Source organism: Meleagris gallopavo, chromosome 12 (assembly GCF_905368555.1).
Source record: "Meleagris gallopavo chromosome 12, MGAL_WU_HG_1.1, whole genome shotgun sequence".
In the NCBI taxonomy this organism is placed as follows: domain Eukaryota; kingdom Metazoa; phylum Chordata; class Aves; order Galliformes; family Phasianidae; genus Meleagris; species Meleagris gallopavo.
In genome coordinates, this window is record NC_139415.1 from 10,310,415 (window position 1) to 10,335,954 (window position 25,540).

At 38.1% G+C, this 25,540-nt stretch overlaps 1 protein-coding gene across 1 annotated transcript; it reads left to right on the forward strand.

Moving 5' to 3' along the window:
- Nucleotides 1–9,730: 9,730 nt before the first annotated feature.
- On the forward strand, nt 9,731–22,813 carry GATM (glycine amidinotransferase). Its single transcript, XM_085234082.1, has 9 exons — nt 9,731–9,843; nt 10,180–10,389; nt 15,608–15,803; nt 16,521–16,711; nt 17,941–18,078; nt 18,347–18,511; nt 19,547–19,610; nt 19,718–19,834; nt 21,780–22,813. Exons 1-9 carry the CDS (start codon nt 9,775–9,777, stop codon nt 21,890–21,892), a joined length of 1,263 nt encoding a protein of 420 aa, XP_085090208.1. The 5' UTR covers nt 9,731–9,774; the 3' UTR covers nt 21,893–22,813.
- Nucleotides 22,814–25,540: the final 2,727 nt, after the last annotated feature.

Genomic DNA, 25,540 nt, shown 5'->3' on the forward strand with positions numbered 1-25,540 from the left:
ATGCCAAGTTTTCTAGCTAGATTAATATAAATCAAACCACTGCAGGTGAAGTATGATGTTTATTTTACTGTTTAAGTTATTTTTATGTTGTTTATAAAGAATGCCTAAGTATTTGAAAATGGAAGTTCCAAAATTAAGCTTCCAAAATCAGTTAATATTTTTAGCAATGTGTCAGTAACCTTTTACTTTTACTTAGTGTCCAAACTTGATTCTGAGCTAAGTTTTTGTTTCTAGCCTCTGCCAGTAAGGGAAAGAAAAAATAAAGAGAAGCTAAAATGTGTAGGATGCTACAGAGCTCCTTGGACACGGGAAGACGCTTCTCTCCACAGGTGCAGGCATCCGTGGCTTTGCCAAGTTAAGCGGTAAGCAAGGGCAGCTTGCTTTTATCCACAAGATGTCACTGGAGGGTAACAAGTAACTGCAAGTTTGTATTACATTGGGATTTGAGCTCACTGTACTGTACTGTAAAGGGGAAAATAAGCAAGCAGGAATCATAAGAAAGCAGAGCACTCCTTGTACTCCCTAACCATAGAATGCTCCAGGCTGCAATTTTTTTTCTGTTCATACAGCCTCCTCTCTTTTCTGTTTTCTATTTTTTAATGGTTTGGTGGGAGATCTTGCTGTAACAATACAAGGCAGCACAGTCCATTCTAGCTATCTCAAGTGACAGTAACCAAACCACAAAACACCTCTTACCCACTTAGTGGTAGAGCATTGGGGTTCAGGGTGGATGACTTGTGGTCTGTATGAATCTGTGTCACAGATCAATCAGAATTTTTTCTTTTCTTTCCTGCTTCATCTGACTTTTCCCACTGAAAGCCATAACTGGATAATCTTTAGGATTGCTAAGATGAAATCTTCTATCTTCAGTTTCCAGTTTGAAATGTCTTTCTGACTGATTTTGTTGTTCACAGCTAATGCAGTTGCTATTAAGAATTTGTTTGCAGTATTAATGTAGTGTTTCTGTAAGGTCATTTTAATTAGAAGAGAGGTTGACTGGATCTAATTCACTGATGCTAGAAAAAGGGATGATTCTGTTTTCCTCTCATCCTTACCTGGTCTCTGTGGTCCACTGCCTCTTTTGCTCCAGCTCTGGTGCTCTTTTGGCACATCAGTGACCAATCCAGCTCCCTAAACAAGCAGAATATATTTTTCTGGGTGAGTTCTCCACTGACTCATTGGGTAGAACTGACTCATCAAGAGGTTCTATTAGCGGTAGGAACTATGAAAACATGGGAGTGAAGAGATAATAAGCAGCATCTCGAGCTCTGAAATTCTCCCTCTGTTTGCTTTCCTCTTCTGCATGAGTTGCAAGATGTCTATTAACTAGGAAAAATCACTTTTATATATTCAAGAACCAAGTTCATTTCAGGTTAGAGATAAATCAGTGAACCTATGAGTGGCAAAGTTCAAGCCATTCCATTTTTGGCCTCCCAGTCTGGCAGAGATTCATGAGATAAGGGTCAGTAAAATAAATGCTCTGGAACCACTTAAACTATGCTAGCATCAGCATTTTATTGGTATTTTTCCAGAGCTTTCCCCACTTCTGACAGATGATGCTCACAAATCTGTAATTCATCAGGATTTCTAGTAGGTCACTTGTGTGAGCTGACTTGGCAGTCAGCTCTGCTGCTGATTTGACACCTCTGTTCACTGAAATATTTTGTAATCGCTAACCTCCACAAAACTCTTCAAAGTGAGTTAACATCTCCTTTGATGCTGGAATTTCTTAGTAAGTTTTGCCTGATAGGCTGCCCAGTCTGTTTGCCCCTCCCCAGAAAAAACAACAACAACAACAACAAAAACCAACAAGAAATCTGCATGTTGCAGGGTGCCTTTACTTTGCTGCACTCTCACAAGTTCTTGTACATTCCTTCGTGTTAAGGAAATTGCTTTTAAAGGTAGGAGAGGTGCAATCTTGTTGTGAATAAACATAGCATGACTCGTTAGATAAAACTAGATAGTCCAGGTTTATATATCATACATAGATATTTAATTGTGCAGATATACAGGAGATGTACTCCACTCCAAAGGAGGCAGGAACTATGTTAGTTGAATAGTATGAGATGATACTGCTATTACTATATATACAATTAATTACTATGGATCTCAGCTACTCCATCCTGCCTATCATGGCTTTGTTGTTTAGCCCACTGCTTAGAAGCATGTATGGTATTCTGAGAGGGGACCTGGTCTCCAACAGCTTCCAGCAGCTCTTGTTGGAAATCTAAACTATTTTCCTTCAAAGTCAGAAGGTTTGTAGTACACGAGCAAGCACTCACAGCAGACAATCGGCATCTGTCTTCCCAGCGTCCTGCAAAGAAAACTGGAGCTAAAAGTAGTAGAAGGAAAGAGATCCTTTTATGTATTCTACCTGCATATAGTGGATCTAAAACCTCTTAATGAAGCCTTCTTGTTTCAAAAAAATAAGTGTTTTTCAGCTAGAAACTTGCTTTGCTAGGAAATTTCCTGCTGAATCTTATGATGCCATGTTTGCTTCTAAGATACGAAAGTTGAAACCTTAAACTATTTTCTATTGAGATGCCAGCTCAGCTATAGCTCTCTGTTCAAGCACAACAAGCTGAAAACATTTTAAGTGAAGCTCTCTGAATCATAGTGAAAATCATCTTTCTGTTGTAGAGGTGTTAAAAGCAACTGGTGTGAAATTCTATGAATCAAACTGTAATATTCTACAATGATATCTGAGAGATTCCTGGCACTGAATAGTAGTTAGATTCTTGTCACTGAGCCCATCCTCATCCTCCTTGGGTAGAGATGGTTGGAATTCAGCAGAACACATGTGGTTTTCAAGATCAGAGAAGAGAGCTGTCAAAACTCAGGAATGATCCTATCTCCTAATACAGAGATCCCAAAGGGAATCTCGCTCAGTTTTCTTTGGGGAAGATGAAAGGATTAGGATTAAACATATAGCTTATATGAGCTCAGAAGAACTTCAAGTTACTCTTTCCCAGAAAATCTTGCTTTTGCCATTTTTTTTCTTTTCATTTATGATGGAAAAGTAGATGACACGCATGCGTGCAGAGCAAGTGTTATTTCTGAACCACTAACTTTAGGCTTGAATCAGATTCAGTGTGAAAGTCACGGTGAATTTATGAATTAACTATTCAAATCCTATCTTATGATTTGGTACCATTCCATTCCACCATCAAGACAAGCATATGCTAGACAGACTTTTAAGAGGAATTAAAGTATAAGCATTAGTTACAGATGCTGCCAACAAGAGCATCAAGTGATGGAACGTGCTTATCAAAGAACTCTGTTTTCTTTGAAAAAGGGAAGAGGAAAGAAGCAGCTTTATTCTCACAGCTTTATTTGCTGAACTATAGCAAACTGAATAGAAAAGATCTGTGATCTTGTGTAGTCCAAGTGTTCTCCAACCTCTTTCACAGGAATAAACTGCATGCATACAGTGTAAAATAATACTTGAGTAATTGCTCATCTGTCAAAGGGAATGTTAAAAACTCAAGAAGCTGCATGGAGTAGCTGAGGTTCTGTGACTTACTACTTTTATCAGAGAGTCTCTTCAAGACGTTCTGTGCTTCAGTATGGAAAAGGCAAGGAGAAGGAAAGCTGTTTTTGCAGCATTCTCCCTAAAGCATACAGAAGTCTAAGAAAGTTGGTGCTTTGAGCTCTTCTCTCCTTGAAGCCTGAGTGGATGAGATTGTTGGAAAGCCTATATTTTCTGTCTCTTCCAAGAGAAGAAAAACAAGTGGAACAAATATTAAGTATTGACACAAAAATCACTCAAACCTCCTTTGCGTAAGGAGGCCAGTAGTTTTCTTAGTTGCCATGGGTGCAGTGGTTAAAGAAACCAGAATTTTTGAAGCCATTCAGATGTGTATGTAATTGCTTCAATTTTAACTCTAGAATGATGAGAGGGGAAAAAAAAAAAAAAAAGCTGCAATTGTTTTAGGTGCACAGCAAATTTCTGTTAATAATGTCTGTAATTATTTTTCAAGAAAAAAAATATAAGACAGGCATCAAATTTTACATACTACTGTAAATATGAGTTTGTCAAAGACTATCAATTTGAAGTATAAGAGATTTCACATGTGGAGTCATGAAGTTCAGCTGGCAGCCCTGACAGAAAGTATTGTCACAGTACTGACCCTGAAATATGTTGGCAGATCATGTTACTGTATGCATGGCAATACCGCTCTGAATGAAATCAATCCAACCAAGAGATATGCCTTTTGCTGCATGAACCTTCTGCATTCTACAGTAGTCAGCACTGCACAGTCTCTAGAAGGGACAGTGTAAAATGTCATGGATTATGATCACTAAGTCCCTTGCATTCACAGAACTTTCTTCAGCTCTGTCACCTTTCTATAATAGAAACACGGCATCTAAAATTAAAACAGATATTTATGTGTACGTTTGTACTCATGTTTATAAGCACATACAGAGTACTTAATCAGAACACGTGTTTTGCAAGCTCTTTTAGGAAAAGAAATTGATTCTTGTCAGGCATTCCTATGATATAGCATGATCTGTGAGTTGCCAGTAGGACAGAAAGTCCTATCTTCCTGAACTCAGATGGATTTGGTGAACAAGGACTATTTTATTTGCTTAAATTTCAAAACTTTTTTTGGACTAACTTTAAGCAAAAAAATTGACTAATGGTTATCTCACTGGAGCTCTGTCATTATTTGCTATTTAATTGCAACTTCTAGCTCCTTGTTGGCTCTTGTCCTGTCCTTCACATATATGCACCTCTGCTAACTGTGCTGTGCCATTCTGATTTAGTTGTATACTGCAATACCATTTAAAAGACAACTTAGCAGAAAGAGATAAGAGGTATGTTTGCATAAATAAAAAAATGCACGAACTGAATCATGCCAGTAAGCTAGGAATCTGACAAGAGTTTAATTTATTACTATTTACATTTCTTACATAATACATCTACATAATTCATCCATTTTCATGTAGGAGAAAATTTTTTACATTTCTTTTCTTTAAGACAAGGAAATCTCAATCTTCTTTCCTAAGAACACAGGTTTTTTGTCTATGGATTGAGTGTATTCATATATATAGACTATATAAGAATGGTTGAGTAGGAAGGAACTTTAAAAATCATCTAGTTCAAGCCCTTTACCATGGGCAGGGACATCTTTCACTAGATCAGGTTGCCCAAAGCCCAGCCAGCCTGGCCTTGAACACCTCCAGGGATGGTGCATCCACATCTTCTCTGGGCAACCTGTTTCAGTGCCTCACCACCATTATAGCAAAGAAATTCTTCCTTATATCTAATGTAAATCTAACCTCTTTCAATTTAAAACCACTACCCCTTGTCCTGTTGCTACATCTTTCTTTAAGTGCCCTTTAAGTACTTGGAAAGCTGCAATGAGGTCTCTTCAGAGCTTTCAGCCTATGTCTGATCCTCTTTCTGGCCTCTTCTAGTCCTGTTCCAAGTTTTCCTGAGGGATACCACTCACCACTGGTCTCTGCCTGGACACTGAACCATTCACAGCAACTCTCTGCATGCAGCCACCCAGCCAATTCCTTACCCAGAGGATAGTCCTTCCATCAAATCCATGTCTCCCCAATTTAGAGTCAAGGATGTCGTGTGATGTTGTGTGGATTTGACAATAAAATAAATATGTGCTCAAAAGAGAAATAATAATACATAGATAATATGTCATTTTACTGTTTTCCATGCATCTCTTTCAGATTTCTGAGCTTCAGGAATTTTGAAACTTGCTTTCTAAGAAGCATATTGGATTCTTCTGTGTTGCTCTTGTTAGCTAACAGATAAGATCTGCAGTGCCAACTTCTCATGGGTGAGTTCTGGTGGAAATTATCAAGCAGATTCTTGAAGAGGCACAAGGAACTGAAGTCTTTCATAATTTTATTGTTGAACAGATACATCTTATTTAAAAATAATTGAATATGTATAAATGATAAGACCAGCTTGGACCAGACATCCTATCATCCCAGTCATTTTTATGAGTAATATAGCAGAAATACTGGTAAGATGAGACAAGCTGGTTTTTAACCTTAAAACATAACGTCCCTCAAGTACTTCTGGTATGTTGCTATACCACGTTACAGTTTTGAACAACAGCAAATGCACTGGAAGGTAGGATGTCAGTTCCTGGACAGATGGAAATTCACATTTAAACAGTAGTATAGTCTCTTGAGACATCACTTTCTCTAATATATACACACATTTTAGTGGAAAAAAAGAGACCAGATACTATACTAAAAAGTAGGTGAGTTTATACATTGATCTTCATTAACACTAGTCTTGTTGCCAAGGTTAACTACTCTGTACTGCATGTCCCCGTTGCTTTTTTTCTAATTATGTTTTTAAACTAGAATTTTACCATTTTATGTTTTATTCTCTCTGATACCATTAGGCCATAATATTTCTGATTAACTGGATCCACGTTGCTTTAAATGGATGACCTAGTTGTCAGAATGATGTGATTACATACAAAAGCCTGATAGGTACATTATGTCATTCAAAAATGATGAATAGAATATTAAAAAATACATAACAATCAATTTATCTGTTAATCTGTATAGGTCAGATATCAGCAGTAGCGATGTGAAGCTTCTGTTCCTAGTTCAAATTAAAATTCTCTACTGAAACGAAGTTTGTAATAAAAGAAAATACCTTTACTAGATCCCCGCATACTTTAAGAATAATTGGAAAGCTTTAGGGCAGCAAGTGGGTCTTTCAAGATGTTGCAATTATTCTAGCAGTTGTGCTAGAGTAACATTCATGATGTGACCTTATACAATTTTTGATCCAAAATGCCCAGTCCCCATCTCATGTCTGATTAGACCCAGAAAGAACAACAACAACAAAATACTATGGATAAACTCAGACTCCTGTAATGTTCAGAGGTTCTAGAATTTCATTTAGGTAACAAATAATTTATGTAAATTTGAGCAGCTTTCTTCTATTTGAATGAATTTAATTAGCTTTACTTGAATAATTACTTGAATAATTGTTTATGTTGTGCTCTAAGACATACGTCACTGTTAAAACTTATATGGGTAGATCAAGCCTTCTTTTAGAAGGGGAAGAAGATATAAAGAGCTACCTAGCATACAAAAAATAAGAGGACTCTCATGTTGATGCAAAAGAGTGAACAGTGAAGAATGACAGATTCAAACATCACAAATGTGAGTTTTATTAATTCCTATTGGGTACTGGGGAAAAAAAGTATGCAGAGAGATGTAAGTGATTACTTTAAGGAGACAAGTGATTTTTTTTTTTTTTTTTTTTTTCAAATAACACAGAAAGTAGTCAAGTGATTAAAGAAGCATAATGATAACTAACTGCATTTTCGGTGATGAGTGCACAGAACAGCATTACAAATATCAAGGCTCACCATGAGGGCAAACTGGTGGTCAAATGGCCTGTCCTCAGTGAAGGCCGGAAGCAAAATGCTTTTAAACATGGATAAAGGGTTCAAGGTGAGACGATATATGTATGCTAGTTAGGAGAAATAAAGGATTTCTGCTTTGATTGTACTTAAATAAAGGTTGGCTTATGTCCAGGAGGAACTGCACCTCAGACAGGAAGAAACAGACCTTTGAGATGTGAGAAATAATAGAAAAAATGTTTTTCACTGAAATCATATAAGCAGAAAAAAAACAGTTCAGCAGGAAAATAAATAAATGGTAGGCTATTCAGCACAAGTCTGCTGTAATGATGGTGGCAATGATTTTAAGGATCCTATAAAATAAATGCTACTATATTATCATGTTGGCTGATAATATTAGAGGCAGATGGTGGTGGTATGGCAGTAGAAGTTGAACCTTCCCACAAATCTTCTGTTACATTTTGTGTTGTGTAACAGATGGCAGCAGAGGGGCAATCTGACAGAATGGTGTCTGATACAGAAGTGTGTATGAAAGGTGTTGAACTCAATTCTTCCATGAGAAAAAAATGGCTCCCATTGACATTCATTGATGCTTGGTGAGCATTAATGGAGACCAAGGAAGTGGATATGAGCACAGTGAGGTGGTGGATGGTGCATTTCAGCAGTGGTGACAGTAAGAGTGGGTCACCTCTGCTGGTGCAGGTTTTTATGAGCACGGCATGCAGGTTGTTGGTGAAAACGCACACTCATGGTCGTGACTATGTTTAAGAAGAGTGTTTTGTAGCTGAGAATTTGCTGTATCAAACAATGTTATTGTGCTCTTTGTAACTGTTGTAATTTCCATGGATGTAAATAGGAGGCATTACTTTCAGAATGACCCACGTAAATGTAGTAAGTTGGAGAAGTATTGTGCAGAGTCAGAAAAACCACATAAAAACTATGTAAACTGAGTTGAGAAAGAATGATCCAAAGGTCCCAAGCTAGCTGATAAGTTGAAAAGGACGGGAAAAGAAGCAAGACCTTTGGATTTAGCATCAAGCCAATCATTAATTCTTTCAGAAGGTCAATGTGAGTAGACTGACCTTAGCAAAATCAACTGAGTGAAATAACAAGCATTTGTGCATACTTTGAATAAACTTAAAAAAATATATAAATAAATTAAATAGATGGTAAAAAAGAAATTGTCTTCTGAAACGACAAGGAATAAACTTTTTGATACAAGGAAATATTCAATACAAGAAAATATGGTTTGAGACAACTATATTACAAATGAGTCCTAACAAAGATGAGCAAGTCATCCAAAAGTTCTACTGTCAGATGAAAAAGGACAAGCATTCTAGATATCAGAGCAGCTGCAATAACTAACTTTTGTCCAAGAAGTATGTAAATTCATGATGAGAGAAAATGTACTGTCCTATTTCTCCTGTAGCATTTGTCTGTGCCAAAAAAGCAAACTGCTGAATGATTAATTACCTGGTAGCATAAAACTTTCTTACTCCTGTATCTGTCTCACTTCTGTTAAAAGCTATTGCTAATGTGCTATATTCTAAGATCATAGTTTATGTTTTAATATACATTTGTACTAATGATGTTTGTCTTTTGTCTTCTATATACATGTCGATTGAGTTCATTAGCACTGCTTGTGGTCTTATATATAGAAGTAATGTTGAGTATCATGTCTATTCATGGGCATCCCCACATTCTAGCACTGAGCAATGAACATGGACTGAGGAGGGCTGAGCAAAGCTGGGCAAATGGCACTGCAAGGCAAAAATTGATAGAGTTGGTGGAAAGGTTTTTATTAGTTTAAACAAAATTACTTGGGCTAAAATAATTTCTGCTGTATCTTCAAGAAACAAAAGCAAAACAAAAAAACCCACATATTTCGTAAGGCAACATGATTGAACAGTGTGTTTTTATATAAAGCTGAGGAAATGCAGAACTATGTGTATTAGGCTAATCGTTACTGTTTATTTTCTATTAATACACGTAAATAGTGCTGGTAGCAAGAAAAATTTCTCACTGTGGACCGCAGTTCTGCTGAAACAGAGGTATGTTTGAAGATAACATCTGTTAATATTATCAGGAGATTGCAGGGTCTACTAGGGTGGGTCTCCACTTTAGGATGACTTTTCAGCATATCATAATGTGCATTTGAGGAAGCCAGAATTTGCAGTTGTTCGAGATTTCATGGAAATACGCCTTCAATAACTAAACAGCTATAACGAGACCCATGTACGGGCAAGCAGCTCTCGATCTGCTTTGGGAATCGCCTCACGCGGACAGCCCGCACCCACGGGGCACAGCCCCAAAAGGGGGAAAATGGCCGCGCCCCTCAGCGCTAGGCGGGCGGGGCGTGGCCGGCCGCTATTAAGGGCGCGGGCCGGGCGGCACGGGGCTGCCGCGGTTCGCAGAGATGTTGCGCGTGCGGTGTTTGCGCGGGGGGAGCCGGGGAGCCGAAGCGGCGCATTTCATCGGCTCGAGGGTTGGTGCTGGGCGGGAAAGTCGGGGCTGAGCGCCCGCGGGGCTCCTCACAGAGGGAGAGCGGGCGTGGGGCGGAGACCCTCGGTTCGGCGGCGCCGGGGTCGGTGACACCGCTCACCGCTGTCAGCGCTGTTCGCCTGAGTGCGCTTTAAAAGGCACGTTGTCCTTTAAGCATTGAGCACGCCATGAATGAGAGCGCTTTTAATAAACTGTGTTACTGCCGATGCTCCAAACGACGCTCGTCGCTTTAGGATTGCAGCGTGAGGCGCTCAGCACGGACTGAGCTGTTGCATGCTGCCTTCTGTGAGGAAAACGTGATCTTTGTTTCTGTTTTAAGCTCGGAAGGGCCTTCACAGGATGGGTGCAGCGATCTCTGCAGAGCACCCAAGCGGCTGCGGCGTCCCAGAACCGCTGTGCTGCTGAGGACAAAGCCCACAGCCCCAAGGACTGCCCCGTCTGCTCCTACAACGAGTGGGACCCCCTGGAAGAGGTCATTGTGGGAAGAGCTGAAAACGCCTGTGTTCCTCCTTTTTCTGTGGAGGTCAAGGTAAAAAAGGGAAAGAGCAACTTTAAGTGGGAAGTAATGCAGCTTTGATACATACAGCTAAAGCTCTGCAGTGCACAAGGTGTGGTTTTTGCTTAGAATTCCCCTCTCAAGGTGTGGTTTACGTCCATGGGATTTTGCAGCATCACCATGTTGGTGAGGGAGATGGTTCTTGTTCTCACTGCCAAGTCACAACTTGCAGCATTCGAGATAAACTTATATCAGCTCTGCAACCCCATTGGTGAGCTGGGGCTTGGAACTATTTAGAGTTACTGCTTGAGGAGGGAGAGGGTCATTTTCTACGGAAAAACCCAGAGGTCTATAGCTGCAGGCAAGCAGGACTGTTCTCTTTAAATAGCTTTTGCTGGAACTCCCATGTTTTGTATAAGTGTATTCTCACCTTTTCTTCAGGTTCTTTTTTCATGTATGAAACTATAGCAATAATTAAATCCATGTTTCTTTGTTCTCTGAATGTTGCATTTCTGCCTTGCTTTGCTTCTTATGAACATTTAAGTAAAGCTTTACCCAGAACATTAGAATTTAAATAGTTTTAGACAAAGTAGAAGCTCTAATTCTCTAGCTTACGAAGAGTGATCAAATGCTGGACTTGCTCCAGATTTTTATTGTGAACTTTATCTGAACTTTAAAGGTGCTGAATGTGTGGTTTACTTGCATTCCTGGGGATGATCAGGATGTACAGTGCATGGCTGTCCCAGTGAAATGGCACAACACATCTGCTGAAGAGACCTTAGTAAAATGTTAAGGATATCTTTACAGAATTGGCCGAAGACCTCAGTGTAAAAAGGGAAGCAGGAACTCTAATGCTCGGCTCCATGCTCCCCGCCAGTACCACATCTTTTTGGCAAAGAAGAGGTTATACTAAAAAGATATTTGAAGTCTTGGAAATGGTAATTTAGAGGAAGTGCTGGATGTACTAATGGAAAAGACTTCTTGTCCTCCAGCCCCTTTTGCCTTAGTAAATTATCATTTAAAACTTGAGTGATGATTCTGAGCAGAAGTGTCTGCAGAAGTATGAATGAATTACTGCAGCTTGGTGGTTCTGATTGCCAGTTAGAGGAGTACTCTTCTGACGTACGCTGGGATATTTGAGAAGATATCTTGGCCCCAATGAGCTCAATGAAAATTTACTACTGACTTCTTTATGGCTTCTATTTACACCTTGAAAGCTGAAGCTTGCTTACCAATCTCCAGAATCCTATTTCAGACAACCTAGAGAAATTCTAGCAGCCTCAGAAAAAGAAGCTAATGAGGGTTGGCATTTCTAATGTAAAATGTATGTATGTACATTTATATACTTCTATATAAAATACCATAGTGATTGGACAGAAAGTGTATGCAAAAAAACCAAACCCTTAAAGTTTCTCTTTGTTATGTGGTAGCATCACATTTGGGTAAAATTCTATTTTCAAGTAGTGCTAAAGGGCTTTAATGTCAGAAAAAATATACTTTCAGTGTCTGCCTTGCTGAAATGTCATAGTTAGCCGGGTTTTAATGAATGCAGAACTTCACTTTTTGTTATGTGCACTATAAAATGATAAATGAGAAATGCCAGAGTATAGCTGTCCTTTATTTAAGATGTCTAATCGGAGGAATATGTTGGCCACAACAGGTATTAGTGTTAGACTGTGCTTGCAGAAATGTTTTCTTCTAATTTTCTCTGTTTTCTATACTTAATTGTGCTGTAAAAGCTGACACAGTAATTCTACCTTGGGGGCATAGTTGAATAATCCTACTTTGCCAGTAGTGAAAGATGTTAATAGATTCAGATGTTCAAATCTTGGCCACCCATTTGAATGGTAGAGGAGGTCTATGCATGTTGCGACAGTGTAACACAACAGCCAGAAATGGGAGGTAAATAATAATCTTTCTCTCTACAGCTCTCCTGTAAATGGCAGTTCTTAGGGTTTATATACATCACATGCCTTCTGCCAAGTACGCAAATGAGGGTTTTAAAAAGTAACATAAAAAGCAGGAAGTTTAAAAAGGATAACTAAGGTATTGTACCTGAAATACTTCAAAAAGCAGATCTCAAATTATAAAACACTTTTGATAAATATTTTCTTTGGGGGTACTTCTAAGTTGTGGGTTAAAATTGTATACCTGTTTGCAAAATATAAGGAAATATGGCTGTGTTCAGCTCACCTGTGTATATCAAAAGTACAAGGAGTCTTTTTGCTGTGATGTACAAATGAAATGCTTGGCATAAAGAGGAGGAATGAATGAATTTCACAGTTAATTTGTTGTGTATTCTTTTGGGAGCTTGAAATGGAGTATGTAGGTTATGTAGAGGTAAATACTCTATTGGAAAGCCATGGGAAATCTTAACCAGAAAGCTAACCATTACGTTAATTAGGAAGATGCCCTTGTTTGAATTAGCACATTCATCTGAAGTCTTGTCATTCACATGTGTTCTTCTGAAGCAGTTGATATTAAGTCAAATAGTTGAGCTTATGACTTTGTCCTTTGCTATATTTTTTCAGGTTTGTGAATAATGCATTTTTGATGAAGAGGCATTATTATATGAGAGTTGAGTCATAATATCTTGAGTGAAAGCTTACCTTAAAGTCGGTCCAGATATCCTTGGTAATATTGTTTCCCCACTATAAATGTTTAAAATATATATCAACCATAGAGAGTGATTCTGCTGGTTCTTAAATATCACCCTTTTCTTACAGCACTCTTAAATTTCTTTCTGAAAATAAATTTGTGGTGTTACTGTTTTTTTCCCCTCAAAGGCTACTGCAGTTTCTTAGATACTTTCAGGCTGTAGCTCCTAATGTGCACTGAGGCTCCTTCCTGTATGCAGTATTTTTTGAGCAGACTGAAATAAGTTGCAAGTATATGATCCGAGGGGCCTGAAGTCTTAACCCTGAGTTAATACAAAAGAGACATCCCAGTTGTATAGTTTTTTTCCTCAGCTATTAAGAAGGTATAGGATAAAAGGGTTGTTTTTGTTGTGTTACTTCATCTTAAAATCTTCATTTTAAGATTACACCATTGGATTAGTGTTCCTCAGATGTCATTTTTCAGGTTTGAAAAGGAGGAACAGTAGTAAAGGAGAGCTGTACCTCTAAGGAATTAAAGAGATTGAAATATATCATGGGTGGTTCTGAAAACAGCTAGCTTTATTCCTCAGGACAAATTTCTCTCCTTAGTAGAACGGGATTCCATAGGAATGCTAGGCCATTCATGTGATCTGCGTGTGGTGTCTGCACAGCTGGCAGCCCCGAGGTGATAAAATTACCCAAGACCTCTGTTGGGGTTGGGAGGGAAGGAATAAAATCCCCCAAGAAGGATGAGAAAAAGTTCCAGTAGTGGAGGAGCAGGATGGCCATACTGAGGCTTTTGCCTCATACGAGTGAGGCAAACTTCTTTACCTACAAATGTTAAGAATATCTACAAGATTGACTTTTTTTTTTTTCTTTTCTTTCTTACCTCTGTAGTTTAAGGGCAATTTCCCAGAAATAGTAGAGAGTACTGTGCATAGCTTGCATAGCTCCCAACTCAGGCTGGGAGTTCATCACTGCCTTGTCTCTGCCCAGAGTGCTGCTTTTGGGAAGGCAGTCAGAGCTGCAGTGGCAGGAGAGAGGCAGGTTCTCCTGTGTCCCATTGCTGTTCCTCACTCTGGCTGAATGAACAGAACTGGTAGAGGGAAGTCCTGACTCTTGTATTTACTACTTCTGATCCCTTCTGTTGTCATTCCAAAAGGGCTCTGTTTGCACTTGCTCCTGTGTCTGAGTGTTAGTGGAGACCCATCTGAGCTGTTGCTTTCACAGCTTATAAATCCAAATGAAGTGCTTCCGAAGACAGGCTGCTGAAACAGCTTAATTTTTTTTTAATTTGTTTTAAAAACCTCTGTTTTCTTAATCCTGAATATAGGGGCATACTTTTGAATTAGTTTTTAGATAGAGAAGACAATCAGGGGATTTAAAGAGCAGAGGATTGCCTGTAAGTGTTGTACTTGGATTAATCCACTCCTGACAGATGAATGTACAACTTGCATTTTGTAGACTGCTGCTTTATCTGAAACATGGCTGCTTCTGGCCTACAGGGCACGCTGTTCCTTGCTGCTTTAGAATTCCTGGTGCCACTGCTATGACAGTAGCAGGGTAAGGTTGTAATAAGGTGACTGCAGGCATGTGCACTTGTGCTAGCTTTGTTAGATGTCATGTCTGAAGGCTTTCCTTTCTGTGGTGTGTTTGTACAGGTCTGGTGTAATGAGGCCCAAATCTTTCATGGCCACATGGCAGCACTACCTAGTAAATTGTAACTGAAGTGTAAATAGAAGATGTTTATGTAGTCTGTTGTGATTTTCATCTGCGATTTGCTAATATTGAGACTTTCTGTAGGGCTGTGACTGGAGAGGGGAGTAGACTGGTAAAGAAGGAATTTACTTTGTTGTTTGTGATAGTATTTTCATCAGTAGAAACAAAGAACATAAGCTACTGATCTGTGTATAACCAAAAATATGAGGAAATATAATACGCTGAAAATCCCATCTCAAAGCCAAAGCACTACATTTGCAAATGGGGATGAAATGTATACTTCTCCGCTTTCCAGAACTGATTTATCTTTTTTTTTTTTTTTTTTTTCTCCTGTTCATCCAAAGACACTTTATTTGGGCATCATGCCACACGTACTGTCTGTCAGCAGTGCTAAAACTGTCTGCTAGTTGAGTGAGTCTTCTCAGCATGTACAGCTGAAACTTAACTCTGTTACACTGTGTGTAAGTATTTGCAAAGGCATCAGCCATTCATAACTAGCCTAACACCTGCACTTACACATATCTAGTAACTGGATACATGCACATCATAAAGAATCTGAGCGAAACCTTGCCAGTGGTAAGTATTAATAGCAGAAGTAAGCACAAAAAATACAGTAGTGTACTATTAGGACAGGAATTCTCAAGAAGGAATAATAGGCAGCATTAACTGAAGTCTTGAGGCTTCTCCCATCCTTTCCCTGCACCACCTCAGCCATATTCTAAAAGGATCAGCAGGACAGTAACAACTCTTACCAGCTCCTCAAATCATTGCTGGACTTGAATTTAAGATGCACTGGGATGTGATGGTGGTAACTTTGTACAAAGCAATGTGGAATTGGTGAAACTCTAAATATGAAGATTTGTATATTGTGTATCTGTTCCACTTTTACAAAAATAACTGCTGCTTATTCTTTGTCACTTGTCCTTTTGCTTTAGGCCAATACATATGAAAAGTATTGGGGATTCTATCAGAAATTTGGAGGTGAAAGCTTCCCCAAAGACCATGTGAAAAAAGCTATTGCTGAAATTGAAGAGATGTGCAATATTTTGAAAAAAGAAGGTGTAATTGTCAAGAGGCCTGATCCAATTGACTGGTCTGTGAAGTACAAAACTCCTGATTTTGAATCTACGGGTAAATGTTATTTATTCCTTTGTTGAAGGCATTACAGTCTGTTCAGCTCTTTTCTGAGACACTTCAGATGCCATCTGGTCTTATTCCCTGTTTCAAGCAGGAGTGTGAACCAGTGCTAGTTCGGGTCGTAGTGCCTGCGTGTAGCTATGACTTAGAAAATCTTTATGGTTGGAGATTCTGACATCTGGTTTACTGACATGTCACAATGCTGCACTATGTAACTACAAAGCAGTTGATTGTTGTTTATTTCTTTTTTCTTATTTACAAACTCTTTTGGGACTAGTTCTGCACTGCATCAAATTCCTATTCTGTGCTATCACTCTTAAAAAGGATATAATGTAAAGAAATGTGGTCGACTTAGATAACCAATTACCTCATTTTATTGGACTGAGTAATCCTTAGACACTGGTCTATTTAATTTCCATTAACCAGTTTGGGAAATGGGGACTTATAGATTGCAGATGACTCCCTTCTAGCTGTAAACTCGTTATGAGCAAAGCATCGTGAGGGTTTGAAGCAAGTATTTTGATCACTTAGAAAAACTGAGGAATGTCAGTAAGGTCCTCTTTATGGTCTGGTTTCCTGACTTTTGTGAAGATGCTATTTGCAAGTCTTTTAGAGAGCAGTAATGGTAAAAATCAGTGTGAAAAGTGAATAACCTGAAAGAAACGAGGAAAGCATATTTGTCTCATCAGTGAGTGGAATTTTTCCTTTTAGGTATGTATGCTGCCATGCCAAGAGACATCCTGCTGGTGGTAGGAAATGAAATCATTGAAGCGCCTATGGCCTGGCGTGCTCGTTTCTTTGAGTACAGAGCATATAGGCGAATAATTAAAGATTACTTCAACAATGGTGCTAAATGGACAGCTGCTCCCAAACCCACAATGGCAGATGAGCTCTATGATCAGGTATTATTCTCGTTTTGCTTCAGAACTTTTGTCAGTTTCAACATCTGTTTCACAAAATTGGGAGGGGGGGAGATAGGGAACTTATCCTGTATGCAAATTTTATGGCCTTTCCACGTGAAACTGAGTGTAGGCCTGGGTAGTAAGAAGCAGGAAGCTGTGCCTGCTGAATTCAGGTCTGCTTTGAGTTGTTTTGATTGCTGACTGAAGCGTAGTATTGCTGGAAATACATCACAAAGATGACTTTAAAGAATTAAGATTCTCTGAAGATGTCCATATTTTCTGGAGTGTATCAGGAAAGTCAGACTATGCACATTTTTCACTGAAAAGACTTCATAATTCTTGTTTTGCATGAAGTTTTGGAAGTTAAATGAAGAAATAGTGGAGGATTTAAACTGATTATTTATCTTCTAAATATTTAAGTGAGTTTTTACTGTTTTTTTCCTCTGTAGTGGTTTACTTTGATTCAGGCAATTTTGGTAGTTTTCTGTAGGCCCCCAAATACTTCAGGTTCTTGACAAAAGCATCTACAATAAATGCAGTAAAATTGCTTGTGGAATGATTAAATCATTTTGGGTACAGTGACACTTCCCAGTGATGCAAAGTAGCCTTTATTAAATGAGATTACCTTAGAATAGTTGTTCAGTATTAGGAAACATCCAAGCAGTAAAATGCATGCTTACTGATCTAGTAGCTTTTTAAATGCTATTTTCTACCTAATTTGTTTTTAATTCCATCGTATGATTCTAAAATGTATTTAAGTTTCTGGAGATCTACCTTCTAAGTTGGAGTACTGCTCCCCTCTAAAACATGGAAAAAGTACAAAGTCCACCTCTGTTAGGAAATAGCTGCATACCAGTATTTCTGTCGCTGTGCAATGATTTGTTGGACTGATAGTTAAACTCAACTAGTAATGAATACTTTGAATTCAGAAGTCAGTATACTGCAGAAACAGTGGTTATAAGGAGCTATTAACTTCTTAGTTTTTAAGATTAACTGATCTATCATCACCTATTCTTGAATGTGCTTGAGACCTCTTATTTAAACTTCCATAATTAAGCTTTTTTTTTCTTCTTCTCATTTAGAAACAAGAAAACTAAACCAGCTTCAAGGAACATGCTAGTTACTGATCTAAATGTATTTTCTTCATTTCAAAATACTCAAAGTGTCAAATAGATCAAAAGCTTTCTCCTACCAACATCAGCCTAAAGTTGTTCTCTTTTTATAACCAGGATTATCCTATCCGCTCTGTTGAAGACAGACATAAACTGGCTGCTCAGGGAAAATTTGTAACTACTGAATTTGAGCCATGTTTTGATGCTGCTGATTTCATTAGAGCTGGAAGAGATATCTTTGTCCAAAGGAGTCAGGTAAACAGAGGTTTCTTCCAGCAGTTTTGTTACCTATCTTAATGATTCGCATTTATATTTTTATATTCTTTAAATTCCCAAACAACATTAAAATAGTAGTTTTGACAAAATAAGTTATTTTATAGAGTGCCTCTTAGCTGTTAGGAGTTAGCTAGAGGCACAAATTTCTAATATTTTGGTGTTAAATATTTATTTAAATAAAACCTTATAAAAACCATGTTTGGATGCTGTTTATGTTCTAGCTAGTGAAACTTAGATCTGTTTTTAGGTTACAAATTACATGGGCATTGAATGGATGAGGAGACATCTTGCACCTGACTACCGAGTGCATGTAATATCCTTCAAGGATCCAAACCCTATGCACATTGATGCCACGTTTAATATCATTGGACCTGGTCTTGTGTTGTCCAACCCAGACCGTCCCTGCCATCAGGTAAGATTGTAGCAAAAGAGAAAGTATCAAGTGTTTAATATCTAAAACTTATTCACATGGATTAGGGCTCTGCTGGACAATTGCTAGCACAACACAAGTTGTGTACATTTGAATAACATTGAATTATTCAATTTAAAGAGCAATTGTAAGTTAAGAAAAGTATCAGTTTTCTGCTGCTGCTCTTTGCTTTCTTATTGTGAGACTAGATAGATGTGTTGTGTGTTTCTTCCTGTGTACGTGATTTAAATATGATGGAAGTGATTATTTTATAACAGTGTAGGGTCAAAGCAAGTATATAGGATATACTACTACTGTAATACTTTGATAACTTAAATATAGTAATTGTATCCAAGGAGATATGGAGGTGTTTCTGCTGTTCCAATGAGGAATTCCGTCCTTCTTTCCTCTCTCCCCCCCCCCGCTTTTTTTTTTTTTTTTTTTTTGTTCTAATTCCTATTTGGGAAGCCTCTCCATCGTTGAGTTGCTTACTGAGTTTTTGGAATCAGAGCTCCCTCTCGTGGTTACACATATACCCACATATAACATACGTGGTTACATAAAGAGCTATTCCAAGAATTCAGGCAGTGAGGTTGAAAAGTCAATTCTATTCTAGCCAAATAAGAAGAGGATAATTTTACTAATTTTTTTTACTCCTTAGACAAGCATATTATTCCATACAATGCCTATATTTCTTTTCTTTTGTTAAATAAAATGCATACTAAGTTTCCTAGGAAGCATGATGCAGAATTAATTTCAAGTAATATTTTTGCTGATTCTGTCTCTATTAATGGCACTCTAACTCATATCAGTGATTCCTGTAGTCATGTGAGAAGTAATAATAACAAACATAATACTAATATAATACTCTTACAAGTATCGTTTTAACCTGACAGGCTCTGAACTGCATATATCACCTTTGTAACATATCTTTGTATATCTAGATTGTATTAAGAAAAGCACTAGAAAATGAGAAGAAGTGGAGGACATAATGTGATATTTTAAGAGGCTTGTTTAGAATCTAAGTTTGTCTTTCAGATTGAGCTCTTCAAGAAATCAGGCTGGACAGTGATTCATCCACCAGTGCCACTCATCCCAGATGGTATATTCAGACTTTCATTTTTTTAAGAATTCCAAGAGTATTCTTAAGAGTGTTTTTGTGGAACAAAATCTACAGTTACTGTAGAAGGTTCATTCTCTTGTGTTTAGATCACCCACTGTGGATGTCTTCTAAATGGCTTTCCATGAATGTCCTAATGCTGGATGAGAAACGTGTGATGGTCGATGCCAATGAGACTTCAATTCAGAAGATGTTTGAAAATTTGGGTATGTCTTAATTTATTCTAATTGTTCTAACATACGCTTAAAGTGAAATGATCTTGAGATCAATTATGTGCATCAAGGTGAATTGAGGCCTTACTTGTAGTAGTCAAAGCAACCAGCACTGGAGAAAGTATTCAAACAATTGGATTAATGAATAAGAATCATTCAGGGATTTATCTCCTGAATACTTAAGTTATATGAATGTGAGACTTCTTACACCTTGTGTCTCCTATGGCTTGCAGCAAAGCTTGCAGCAAAGGAAGGTATGAATACTAATTAAAATTGAGTAGCATGCTTTTGAACTAGCTTTTTTAATATAAAACTGTCTGTTTGACTTGGAAGTCAAATTTTGTGCTGGAGATTGCGTGCACACGTTGCTGAGTGAAACAGCCAAAATACTTCAGATTTCTCTTTTAGTTCCAAACTCTTTGTACTTCAAACTTAAACTGTGTAAACCAGGTACTTCTGCTCATTTAATGGAGACTCTCATTCCTGTGAGATGTAACCTCATTACAGGGAAAAATATGATATGCAGTGGCAGAAGAACTGTAATTGAATATAAAATCTGAGTCTTATCTTAGCTCCTTGAAAAGACAAATAAAATAAACTTAATTTGTTGAACTCATGCAGTTAATCCAATTGTTCCCATCACATTTGGAGGGAAAGATATAGGTAGCTCTACTTACAGCTCATAGACTGCTCTCCTTCTGAGCAGCTGCTTTTGCTTAATGCTAGAGCCAGCTGACGCTGCAGGTTAAGCTCACGGTGATGCAAGTGTTAATGGGTAAGAAAGACAGATGGTTAGATATGAAAAATCAGGAGAGTGAACGATCATTATATTGGCGAGTAAGAGATTATAATTCTCAGTAGCAGAAGACTCCTTTAAAGGGAGAGAATGAACTAAAGGTGAAAGATGGATTGAACCTAAAAGGAAGGCTGGTATGTTCATGGATGAATGCACTTCCTTGAAGCTTCCCTTGAATCTGAGAGAGCTCACAGAGGCGAACCATGCAATCTAATGCTTTTTTCTGCTCTAAAAGAAAAGCTATACAGCATTAGTGAGTAACTCTTGATTTGCACTCTTAATTCTCTGTATGAGCAAGGAGCAGATGATGTATAAATGCTTTAATGCACTTAGAAAATGAGGCTATTAACACCAGTTATCACACATTCTTTACACTTGAACTTTACTCACGTGAGTTCTATGTAAAATCCTGTAGTCAGCAAATTCGTAGGACTGAGATCAGTCTGCTGGGAATTAAAATATTCCTAACCAAGATGGTGGATTCTGTTGAGCTTCTCTTGAGTTTGCAAAAATACCAAGAAGCAAAAAGACAAACTTTAAACCACAAGTCTTCTGATCCAAGTCCACCTGTGAGGACTTTGTCTAAGCCGTGCCACAGCTGAAAAAATCAGATCTGAAAAGAAGAGGGAGGAAACTGACCTTAACCGAGGTATTAACTGCAGCGGCCTCTTTTTTCCCTCTCAGAGGAGGAGGGACTTGGAAATCTACACTTTGAATTCTACTTTTCTTGAAAGGCACTTGAAAGAGCACCTTCAGTGTCTGAACCATAAATGCTAACAGAAGTGTATGTAAATGTGCCCTGGTGATACATCATAGCAGCATTTCAGCGAATTCTTCATATACTGAAAAAGAGATTTCTTTTTTTTTTTTTATGACTGACATGTCATAACACAACAAATACCAGCTGTGCTCTGGGTACTGTATATTCCCAAGGGCATGGCTGGAATTAATGAATTGACTATGTTCCTAGCTTGTTCTCTACCTAGAATTTGGGGAAAGAAATTCTTAACAAAATAAGTAGGAAATACTTTCTGTACTTGCATCTGGCCATATGATCTGATAAAGCATTAATTAATGTCCCGATCAAAGCTTACCACATGAATTTGAGATTTTCATTTAAAATGCAATGTATGTTTCTTGCAGGCATTTCTACAATTAAAGTGAATATTCGCCATGCTAATTCACTGGGAGGTGGTTTCCATTGCTGGACATGTGATATCCGCCGCCGTGGTACCCTGCAATCTTATTTTGACTAGTCACAAGCCAGCTAGGCAGCAATGGTTTAGCTTCAAAAATAAGCATAGGGAATGAGCTCATGCAACCTTTTTAACAGAAGTGAAATTAATTTGTTCTAGTGCTTTATCAGTGGTGTCCTTACAGTGGTCTAGGGAGTGATTTGTTCTTAAGTACTCTCACTTTAAGCAGCATAATTGAAACAACTTCCATCAGCAATGCAGACTTTCTGGCTGGCTTTTTGAAAGACATCCTTTATCTGTGAAGCCTTTTCACGTTGGATTTGAACGTAAAGACAAGACAGCTAAAGGCTCTTGCTAGATGAGCTTGGTCACTAACACTGGACATCTACCTCTGTCTACTACTCTATGAAATAGGCAGCTTGAAATGTTAAGCTTGAATTAACATTTCTTATTCCTTTTTAATCAGTTTATTATTCTAATATGTTAGTGTTTGATGCAGTTAAAACAGGTGCATCTGTACAGATTTCTTATAGAACCGAGTAATTTCATAATGCTTTTCTTGTTGGACCATACAGAGAATTTCTAGTATGATCTGACTTTAAAACATTATTTTTATTTACTTGTGATGTCCTTCTGCATTTTCTTCTAACACATTTGTCATGCATCTGAACACATTTTTATATTACTTTTTGTATTGCTGAAATAGGTTCTTTTATTTAACTTTTAAAAATATATAAATGATAGCTAGTAGTCTTCATCTACGGGTTTTACTGTGAATTGTTTACATAACTTAAAAACAAAACAAAACAAAAAAAAAAACACAAAAAATGGAAAGCAAAAAGAAAACACAAAAAGACACAACATGTCTCCTAGCTCAAACCTCCAACACTCTAACAACCTCCCTCAACAGTAGCAGGTACAGAAATTTGAGTATTGATTACTGAATATGTACTTTTTATGCTAATAAACGTTTTTGCCTTCTCTGTGTTTCCCTTTTTCTTCTGAAAAGGAGTAAGCATAAAACATCTGGAGGGCTAGGTGCTTGTAAAATCCAGCATACAGATGGAAATATGAAATACACATGGATTTTTCTGTGAAACATGTAACATCTTGTGCATATTTCTAACGTGGGATATCCTTGTCCTATATTATCATGCAGTGTTGCTGCTTGTATTTTGCCCAGAAGTAGGACTGGCGGAGGAGTTACCTTCATAGATGTTTTTTATCACAGGGTGGAGGAATCTACGAGTTCTTACAGTGCAGTCCAACTTAACAGAAAAGTTCTTGCAAAACTGGGTGTCATGTAAGGTATCACCAAATTATAAGGAGACATAGTCATATTTTACCTGGAGTTGGATAGAAACAGACAGATTTGTTTCATGTTGATAATCTAGAACACTTTAAGATGTGCCAGACTAGAGGAACTGATAAGATGGCTCCAACCATTTCAATGACTAAAGATGGCTTCTCTTTTTTACTTTTAAAATCAAGGCTCCTTACACAACGGAAACTCATCTTTGTCTTTGTGTAACTCAGTTTTGCTTTCCACTGATGACAGTGGAGCTGGATGTTTAGCCAAAACAGCAGAGTAGAAGAGCACACAAGGAAGGGCATTTTTTGCCATTTTTTGCCATTTTTCTACATATTATAAGTGCAGAAGTGGATGTCTGCATGTGTGTGCTTAGCATAAAGTATCACAAGATACAGCTGCTAGTATTAAAGCTCCTCCTTCCCTGAGCTCAGGCTGCTCATTTAGCCAATCCACTTCCACATTCAGAAAAAGGGAACCACACGTAGGTACTCCATGAAGGGTAGCAATTGTTCAACAGTACATACCTGGAAATTTCTTCAGTCTTCCAAGTGCTGAAGACCGTTTTGGGAACCCTGTAGGAGCCTGTGCAAGTTTCCTATAGCATAAGACCAGAAAGAATAGTTTCTCTTGCTCTTGCAACTGTAGTATTTTCCCACTGGGTACAGTATGTATGCAAATTTATTCACAAGTATGCTTACAGCTATCCCTGGGGTTGATACACACTTTTGTATAACCAAAAGAAAAATTACCTTTTCACACAGTTACTACTGTCTTGCTAAGTGCCACGTAGAGATATCGTTGTGCAGGTATAGGAGAGACTCTATGAAGTGGACAGTGCAATGACGAAAAAGAAAAGATCGAATGTGCATTTTAAAATTCTAGTAGGCTTTCTTTATAGAAGAAGATCTTGAAGAATGATGATCAGAGTCAGCATTTTCCCCAGTAACCCATTCAAGAGGAAGTAGTAAGGACACAGTGAAACCTGAAGAGAAATGATGAAGAGAAACGATATATATTTGCTTTCCAGTGTCCAAGGTATTGCTTGGCAGAAAGTCACCTTCAACTTTCATAATAGACCGTGCTGTCAAAAAGAAGCAGCAGAAACAGAGCTGACTGGCAGCCAGAAATAAATGTGATAAATCATTTGCCTCATCTACAGAAAGAGATTTCCAGGGTAGATCAGCCTGATTCAGCTCAGCTGCATGGACTTTCAAACCACTCCCTAGGCAGGGGCTCTGGGTTTGCTTTCTGAAACCCAGCTGCTATAGGCTCATTGATTATAAGAAACCATGTGTATCTGTATAAATGCCTGCAGTAAAGGTTCTTTTTTTTTTTTTTTTAATTTAAGATATGGTATGATTCCTAAAGTACCATTGCCAAACCAGAGATGTTGTGGAAATATGTTCCTGCCATATATCTATAGTTTGTGGCTGGAAATGCTAAGTGCTGATATAATAGTTCTCAGTAGTGCTTTATTTTGCCCTTCTTCATGGGCAGAAGGGAAAGAATGGTTCTCTCCAGTCAGCTTCTTCAGTCTGTTTGTGCCAGCAGAACGCATTTGTTTCTCATTTTTGATTCCTCCTGATTGTTTCTGCTGTTTACTTTAAAATACCATATTTTGGTTCTATTATCTGGTATCTGTCTGATAAATAGCACAAACTGCAATGCTTGGACAGTACTGCAATGGCTAAGAGGTGCAGGCTGATATCTATGTAACTATATATGATTTTTTTTTTCCTCATAATAAGTAATTAGACCTGCTAGGGAAAATAAATTTTTCCCTGATTTTATGTGGTGCTGGTAGAAATTAGATTGCTGGATCTGCAAATGCTTCTGCTAGTCAAATGTCTTGCCAGAACTAAATTCCCTGTTCCAGCCTCCCAGAGTGGCAGGGGCTCTTCATTCATGCTATGGTGAGAACCCGTGTGTTTAGCTCTGCTGAAACTTTCAGGGTGCCTCTCAGACTCAGGCATTTATCACTTCCCAAGTGTGTCTGCTGCTGTTTTCCTCCTGCTGAAGTACTCTCAAAGCTTTATTGAGTAGGCAGGAAATAGCTTTATGATAATGAATGGTGTACCGAGTTAGTGGCTCATTCATTAGTTACAGCAAATGGTCACAATTCATGTCTTAATGAAGCCAGATGTATGAATGAGAGACAGAACTCTCCAAATGGTTTCTTAGTAGAATGGTATTTTCATAAGCTTGATAGTATGACAGATAAGGGATTTTTACAAAAAACAGCCTGCCAAATCCAGTGTATGCACTGTAACACTTCATATCATCTCCCTGTTCACTTCATGTCTTGCAGGACGGCAGAAGTGGAAATGTTGCTTGACTGAGACCAGATAACATGAAAGTGATTATAGCTGTTGGGGATAATCAGGAGGTAGAACTGA

What these genes read in the sequence shown, in the direction of transcription:
- GATM (XM_085234082.1), top strand. Translation starts at nt 9,775, where the DNA reads ATGTTGCGCGTGCGGTGTTTGCGCGGGGGGAGCCGGGGAGCCGAAGCG. An exon ending in AGTGCCACTCATCCCAGATG is followed by an intron (nt 19,611 to 19,717) that starts GTATATTCAGAC and finishes TCTTGTGTTTAG; the next exon opens with ATCACCCACTGTGGATGTCT. An exon ending in GAAGATGTTTGAAAATTTGG is followed by an intron (nt 19,835 to 21,779) that starts GTATGTCTTAAT and finishes TGTTTCTTGCAG; the next exon opens with GCATTTCTACAATTAAAGTG.